At 50.6% G+C, this 8,432-nt stretch overlaps 1 protein-coding gene across 2 annotated transcripts; it reads left to right on the forward strand.

The window, feature by feature from the left end:
• The first annotated feature begins 1,782 nt into the window (after positions 1-1,782).
• LOC119515449 (left-right determination factor 2-like) lies at positions 1,783-5,503 on the forward strand. 2 transcript variants are annotated; one of them, XM_037811416.1, is made up of 5 exons: positions 1,783-2,032; positions 2,974-3,002; positions 3,105-3,220; positions 3,452-3,691; positions 4,041-5,501. In XM_037811416.1, exons 1-5 carry the CDS (start codon positions 1,783-1,785, stop codon positions 4,402-4,404), a joined length of 999 nt encoding a protein of 332 aa, XP_037667344.1. In that variant the 3' UTR covers positions 4,405-5,501. The 2 variants fall into 2 exon arrangements, with proteins under 2 accessions (XP_037667344.1, XP_037667337.1); XM_037811409.1 differs by having other exon boundaries at positions 2,974-3,220; positions 4,041-5,503.
• Positions 5,504-8,432: the final 2,929 nt, after the last annotated feature.

An 8,432-nucleotide genomic window follows, 5' to 3' on the forward strand; every position in this document is an offset into this window, starting at 1 on the left:
TTCTCCTCAGAGGCAGGGGTATGGCAGAGAATAGGAGGAGATCACTGGGGCCCACCTGCTGTGGCGTGGCGAGGGGATGCTCCACAGTAACTGGGTGTCCAGGCCTTCAGCCCACGGCCACTCTCCTCCTCCACTATCATTGCTCACCTCCCTGCACACAGAATGGGGGTGGGTTGGGAGGGGGGGACCCTTGGGCTTTGAAAAGGCTTCTTCCTGAACATCCTCAAATCCCTTGTGCCAAGCAGGGGCTCTATAGCCTCATGCCTGGGTTTACCTTCCAAACCCCCCACGTGCTGAGTGAGCCTGGCCAGTCCACCTCCCCCTGCAGTGCTCTGACTATGCCTCTGGAAAATGTAGCTGAGACTGACACCTGCCTCACAGGGCTGTGGTGAGGGTGTGTTCAACATGTGAATACATGTTCAGAGCTTGGAAAGTGACTAGTACATCGTGAGCACTCAGGAAATTTTTGCTATTCTTGTTATTGATATTTTGAGAAAAGCCACAACCCTGAGAATGCAAAAATCAGTCAGCTAATAATGAGAGCAAACCCTGAAGAATGCTTACTATGTACCAGGCACTGGACTAAATGCTTAACACATATTAATTTATTTAATCTTCATCTCAACCCTATGAATTAGACCCTATTATTGGCACCTTCTCTTTCAGATGGGAAAACTGAGGCATTCAGAAGTTAGGTAAGTTGTCTGAGGTCGAAGAGCTAGCAAGCAGCAGTGCCCATACTTGAACTGTGGCAGTCTAAAATGTGTGTTTTGAGAGCAGGACAAACTTTCTGGGCATTAGGAGGCACCAACTGCACCGTGCCCAATATCCGTGGCTTTGGACAGGACAGACTCTGGGCAGCTCTGGCATCTGCTTTCCCGGTTCCTGTCTCTAGTCCTGTTTCAGGGACTGACCTGGGCTTGAGCTGAGCACTGCTGGCGTGAGGCCAGATGCATAAGCCTAAAGCATAGGTATAAGCATCTCTGCATAAAGCAGGCCCCAGAATGATCCAGTTGCCTGAAGGGGGGACTTTCTGTGGTCATGCGATAAAAAACAGTTGCAGAAATTGCTTTTCCTGGGACTGCCACAGAGTCCAGTTGCTAGATTTCCTGTTGTGACAACATCTAACTTTTTTCCCTCACAGGGGAGGACAAGGTCTGTGACTCAACTCTGAGGGACCTGTGGGGAGGAACAGGGTGACATTTGCAGGGGCTGAAGGATTGAGGGAGATAACAGGAGGGAGCTTCTGTGAAAGTGCCCAGAATACGGCCTGGTCCATCACCAGCAGAAACCCAGGGAATACTTTCCTTCCTTCCTTCTTGATGAACAAACCTGGCACCAGGCAGGCCCCCAAGAGAGAGATTTAAAGAGATTTAGAACAGTTGGCTAAGGGGACTCTTCTTCACAGAACAAATTCTCTTCTTCATAGAATAGGACTAGGGTAAGGCTAGAGAAACTCAACAGGCACTAACAAATGTTGAGCAGCCGAGACAGCAATGGCCAGTGGTCCAGGCCTGGGTGGCGTCCAGACAGCCCTTTGTGCCCTTCCTAGACAGCCCCCTCCTCGTGGCTCCCGGGCCTGTCTGGCTGCTGAGCTCCCAGGAGGTCCGAGGGGTGTGACCTCCCCCTCCGCCCGCCCACCCCCTGCAGGCCCGGCCCAGGGCGCCTATAAAGATGGCCCAGCTCTGGCTCTCAGCACACCCAGCTGGACCAGAAGCCCCTCCCTGGAGCCTCCTCAGGGCACCCAGCCGACTCTGCAGTTCCTTGCTCCTGGACAGCAGCATGCGGCCCCTGTGGCTCTGCTGGGCCCTCTGGGCGCTGCCCCTGGCCGGCCCCGGCGTGGCCCTGACCCAGGAGCAGATCCTGGGCAGCCTCCTGCAGCAGCTGCAGCTCAGTGACGTGCCCATGCTGGACAAGGCCGAGGTGGAGAAGCTGGTCATCCCTGCCCACGTGAGGGCCCAGTACGTGGCCCTGCTGCAGCACAGCCACGGGGCCCACTCCCGCGGGAAGAGGTTCAGCCAGAAATTCCGAGGTGAGGCCTCCCTCCCTGCTGCACCCTGGTCCTGGGGTGGGGGTGGGGGGCTGAGACTGGTCATGCTGGCTCTGGTGGTGACAAAGGGACCCTGGGTGGGCTCTGTGGGGAGGCCGTCTGGGGGTCCCAGGCCCAAGGGGGCAGTGAGGAGGCAACCTGGCCCTGTGAGGATGGCTGGGCCTCGGTCCCTGGCCCTGGCTGTGTACAGAGGGCCTCACCCCTCAGGCTCAGGCTGGACCTGCTGGCAAAATCAAGGTATCAGAGAAGAGGAGGGCAGAAAAGAGAAAGCAGAGCTATCAGAAACGGATGGGTATGGCAAGGTCCCTGGCTCACCACAGAGTGCTGTGGTAGGGTCAGGACTTCTGGGGTTTGGTTTTCTCACTGCTGGTAGCGTGACCTTGAGCAAATCACTTCAAAATCATCTCTGAAGTTGTCTGCTCACTTGGAAATATGCTATGACTCTGCCTTAGCTATCTCCTAGTGTTGTGAACATTAAGTGAGCCATTGTGGAGAGGAAAATATTTGGGCAACTGATAAATACTTAAGTATAATACCTGAGTTACGCAGCTGTCAGGGGTTACTTGTAAGCCGGCTTGAAGCCTCCCTGGAGCTGAGACTCACCTTCTAGGTGTCCAGAACTAGACCCAAGGCCAGGCCCCATAGCCAGGCCATGTGCCCCCAGAGGTGAACATTCTGATCCCAACATGAGCTGTTAGTTCAGAGTTCAAGAGCTGCCCCCTACTGCTGAGGGCGTTGATTGCTACTAATCAAGGCTCGAGTCCCAAAGGGAATTTCAGGTAACCGGGTTTGGTCCAGGGAAACAGAACAGGTTTGGTCTGCATGGCCTGGCTTGGTTGCCAAATTGGTAGCCCTGCCAGCTTCCACGGTGCCAGCTCCCCTGGTGCCCGGAGAGGCCCTGCTGACCCTGCTCGTGTCCCCAGAGGTGGCCGGCAGGTTCCTGGCGTCCGAGGCCTCCACGCACCTGCTGCTCTTCGGCATGGAGCAGCGGCTGCCGCCCCACACTGAGCTGGTGCAGGCCGTGCTGCGGCTCTTCCAGGAGCCGGTCCCGAAGGCCGCGCTCCGCAGGCACGAGCGGCTCTTCCCGCGCAGCTCCCGGGCCCGGGTCACCGTCGAGTGGCTGCGCGTCCGCGACGACGGCTCCAACCGCACCTCGCTGGTGGACTCCAGGTGGGGAGGCCGCGGGCGCGGTGGGGGGAGGAGCTTAGGGGCTGCTCGGCCCCGCCCCGGGACTGGGGCGGTGGGGAGGGGGAGGAGGAGGGGCGGGGGAGGGGCGGGCTGAGGGAGGGAGGAAGGTGGGGCGGGGACTGATGCGCCAGCCTAGAAGGGAGACCCATGCGCAGCCCGTGCGAGTCGGTGCCCCGTCCGCCCCTCACCGCGGGCCTCTGTCTCTGGTCCTAGGCTGGTGTCCATCCACGAGAGTGGCTGGAAGGCCTTCGACGTGACCGAGGCGGTGAACTTCTGGCAGCAGCTGGGCCGCCCCACGCAGCCGCTGCTGCTGCAGGTCTCGGTGCAGAGGGAGCAGCTGGGCCCGCCGGCCTCCAGCGCCCACCGGCTGGTGCGCTTCGCCTCCCAGGCGGCGTCGGGCGGGCAGCGGGAGCCTCAGCTGGAGCTGCACACCCTGGCCCTGAAGGACTACGGGTAGGTGCTGGTCACAGCTGGTGCGTGGAATTTACAAGAGAACTGGGGGTCGGGGGTCGGTCAACCTTATTTTGAAAACGGACACCTTCTCAGATTGCTGTGATTATGATGACTAGACAACATATATAAAATTCCTACCTCATCTCTTAGGAGACCCTCAGTAAAGATCAGTTAGTTATGTTTTGGGTATATTTATTCATTCATCCTTTATCACACATATCCAGCTTTTGGAACATCCTGAGAGATGGATCATAAGTGTCCCTTCCAGATGCCCCGCTAAGCCCCCCTGGGCCTCCTCACCTGCACCCTCCCAGCTGACCTCTGACCCTGCCTCTCCTTGCCCCCACAGAGCCCAGGGCGATTGTGACCGTGAGGTGCCCGAGATCGAGGGCACCCGCTGCTGCCGCCAGGAGATGTACATCGACCTGCAGGGCATGAAGTGGGCCCAGAACTGGGTCCTGGAGCCCCCGGGCTTCCTGGCCTATGAGTGTGTGGGCACCTGCCAGCAGCCCCAGGAGTCCCTGCCCTTCAAGTGGCCGTTTCTGGGGCCGCGGCAGTGCATCGCCTCGGAGACGGCCTCGCTGCCCTTGATTGTCACCACCAAGGAGGGAGACAGAACCAGGCCCCAGGTGGTGAGCCTGCCCAACATGCGGGTGCAGAAGTGCATCTGTGCCTCAGACGGGGCTCCTGTGCCGAGGAGGCTGGAGCCGTAGGCGCCCAGAGTAGCCGCCAAGGCCTCTGACTTGACACCTGCACAGAAGCAGGTCTTAATGTAGGTCTTACTTTTATGTTTAGCAAGTTACCTCCTCCCCCAATTTAGTGCCCCTGTTTTACCTTTGCCCTGTTTTCTTCCATTTCCTGTACTTGCTGTTCATTACCCATCCTAAGCACTTAAATGAGTGAATACTGCAACTCAGGATTGCTGAGTTCCAGTAAGAAATCCTGGTCTACTACTAGATGATATCGCTGAGCAACAGATAGATTGTCAGCAGGGGGTTTCTCTCTGGCAAGTTCTCAACTGAGTATTCAACAAATCCCTATGATGAAAACTGGGGATATACAACTGATTTACTCCATTACACGATGAATTGCGTTGAGGACTATGTCTATGAAAGAACCCCTCCCCACCCCCACCAAATATTGACCCATTCTGTATTTTTGTAAACATACCTAGGTCCTAGTTCCCTCTTGTCCTGAGAGAGTGCTAGGAAGGAGGATAAGGGTTTCAGGCCTGGGGCAGAGGACAGGAAATCTAGAAACCTGGATTCTGGATCTGATGGGGCCACTAGGTGTGATTTTGAGCATGCGCAGAAGCTGTTGGGCCACCATTTCCTCTTCGGAAGGAGTTGGACTTCAACTCCAAGATTCATTGCCCCAGTATCAGACAGCCCCTCCCCTTACCTGCTCCTCCTAGGACTGAGCACTGCCTGTGCATATTTAGGTTATTTCCCCACTGTTTTAAGAGAACTTAGCACCACAAACCACTTGTACTTATGTTGTTTTATTTAGCAGAAACTGCAATTTTATGTAGATAATCTACCAAATAAAATAAAAGTGATGTTTCACTCTGTCTCTGTTTCCAGACCATTTACATAGGAGAAATGGGAGCAATAATGCAGGATGAGATCAAACTAATGATTTGAAGAAAGGGGTTGACTAAGGACCCCCTTCTAGGGGGCACAGAAGACTGCAATAACTAAGTTTGGATTAAGCTTTCATTAGTCACAAAGAGGGTGCATTTATTACAACCATTAAGACAATTAGGACCATGTATCTAAAAGACACAGGTAAAAAATACAGTTGCTTGACCTGGGATAAGCTAAAGAAGATGGTGCAATATTCATGATTAGGAGGAGAAAATGGTAATGCAGGATGTAGAAATGTGAGGAGATGGGAATACATTTTGGATTTCAAAACTATTGCTCTTGGGACTTTCAAGCTCCCTGGACCCCCTGGCTTGACTTCCCAGCAGCCTGGCCTGGGGCTTCTCCACGTACAGCCTGGGCCTCTGCCAGGACCTCCTGGCCCTTCCAGCACCGCTCAGCACTCTTCCTCAGCAGCTTCCCCAGCTGGTGCCACCAAAGGCCTTCTTCAGTTTGGCTGCCTGGCCAAGTAAGAGGATTGTCCCTGAGGAAAACCAGAGGGAAGGTGGGACACAAAGGGGGCTTCCTGAGAGGTTACTAAAGAGAAATGTAAGGCAAGGGCAGGGGCTCTCTCTTGCTCACAGTTGCCTTCCCTGAGCTTAGAACACTGCCTGGCACATACTACGTTTTCAATAAATTTTTTGAATGAAAGAACGATTAAATCAAAGCTCAGAACTTGACAGATCTGCCCTCAATGTTTGTGTACCTCACAGTTTTGAGGCTTGGGAAAGTCCAAATCAAGGTGTCATCAAGGTGCTGCTTTCTTCCTGAAGACTGGCATTCTGGGGCTGGCTGCTAGTTATCTTCTGTCCCAGGCAATGCACATGGTGGCCTCTCCTAACCTCACCCTTCTCTTCCGGGTTCTGCTGACTTCAGCTTCTGGCCGCTCCTCTTGTGGCTTTCTCTCTATCATCTGAATTTCATTCTGCTTCTAAAGGACTCCAGTAATAGGACTAAGACCCATCCTGATTGAGTTGGGCCACACCTTGACTGAAGTAACCTCATCAAAAGGTTCCTCAAAAAGCTAAATATAGAGTTGCCTTATGACCTGGCAATCCCGCTATTTCGGATATCCCCAAAAGATCTGAAAGCAGGGACACGGACAGACATTTGCATACCGAAGTTCATAGCGGCACTATTCACAATTGCCAAAGATGGAAGCAACCCAAGTGTCCACCAACAGATGAATGGATAAACAAAATGTGGAATACACATATGTTGGAATATTTTTCAACAGTAAGAAGGAAGTCCTGAAGCACGCAACAATGTGAATGAACTTTGAGGACATGTTAAGTGAAATAAGTCAGACACAAAAGGACAAATATCATATGATCTCACTGATATGAACTAATTATAATATGTAAACCCAAAGACATAAAATATAGAATATAGGTTACCAGATTTAGAATGAGGCTAAAGAATGGAAACTGGTTTCTTAATATGTGCAGAATGTTTAACCACGTTGAACTTAAATGTTTGGAAATGGATAGAGATGATGGTTATTGTGAGAATAATTAACAGTACTTAATTGTGTGTGAATGTGGAAGAAAAGGGAACTTGAGAGTCATGTATGTCACCAGAAGGAAAGTTGAAAGTTGGATGTTAAAACATAGGAATGTATAATACAGTGAATCTTGTGGTGGACAATGTCTGTGATTAATTGTACAAATATAAAAAAAAAAAAGTTCATTCATGAACTAGAATAAATGTATGACACTATTACAAGGAGTTAATAATAGAGGGCTATATGGGGAAAATAGTACCTACTGAAAACTATAGACTATAGCTAACAGTAATACTTTATTTTTCTTTCATCAACAGTAACAAATGTACCACAGCAATACTATGGATCAATAATAAGGGGAAAAAGGTATGGGAGGATTCGGGTTTTCTTTTTTATTTCTTTTCTGGAGCAATGAAAATATACTAAAATTGATCATGGGGCTGTATGCACAACTATGTGATGATGCCATAAGCCAGTGATTGTATACTTCAGATGGTTTGTAAGGTATGTGAATATATCTCAATACACACTCACAGGGATGGATTAAGATTAACAACATGTTTTTCTGGAGAACCTAGCTCCAAACCAACACACCACAGATTTCTGTTTTTTAAGTCCACCATCTGCTGTACCAGTGTGCCTCCTTCCACATCTCTATCCCAGATCTTGAGTGGTAGAAGTGCATTGGCATAGCAGATAGTGTAATAGAAGCTGTCTGGGCTCAAAACACAGAGATCCATAGGAAAAAATCCTCCTCTACCACTTGGCAATCAATTGGGTTTCCTTATGCCTGACTATTGAAAAAATTATACTTAAAGTTCATGTACTCTCTATTTCTTACCCAGAAAGCTAATTAATACCAACTGAAGAATGAAAGGAAAAAATTGAGCTATTCTAAGGACAGCCAAGACTTGAGGACATGGCAATACTATTTTTGAGGCAGGAGAGAGGATATGGCTCCGACTTGTAAATGGCTAGGTCACCTCCATAAGACATCAGAATGAAGCCTGTCCACTGGGGTATTGTGAGCACCAGGGCATGCAGTTGCTCTGTCCACAAGAATATAGATATTATCCAAAGAATTCTATCAGCTACTCAGTGATAAATTTGTAGCTGTAAAATGTCTGTGGACTCCCAGCCAATCATGTACAATCAATGGCAAGGATGGACCTGCTTACACCAGGATAAGTGTGAGCTAGACAATCCAGACGTGCCTGGCATTCTTTTTGCCTCATTTCAAAATGTAATGATGTGCTATATTAGTTAGGGTTCTCTAGGGAAACAGAACCAACCGGAGATATCTGTAAATATGAGATTTTATAAAAGTGTCTCAGCAACTGTGGGGATGCATGAGTCCAAATTCTGTAGGGCAGGCAGTGAGCTGGCAACTCCAGTGAAGGTCTATGATGAACTCCCCAGAAGAGGCTGGCTGACTGAAGAAGTGAGAATTCTCTCTCTTCTCCCTTAGAAGTCTTCAACTGATTGGATTAAATCCAGCTGATTGACTTATCTCATTGTTGAATGCACACCCTTCATTGACATAATCAGCCACAGATGCAATCAATTGACTGATGATGCAGTAAACCAGCCTTCT

Source organism: Choloepus didactylus, chromosome 2, assembly GCF_015220235.1.
Source record: "Choloepus didactylus isolate mChoDid1 chromosome 2, mChoDid1.pri, whole genome shotgun sequence".
NCBI lineage: Eukaryota > Metazoa > Chordata > Mammalia > Pilosa > Megalonychidae > Choloepus > Choloepus didactylus.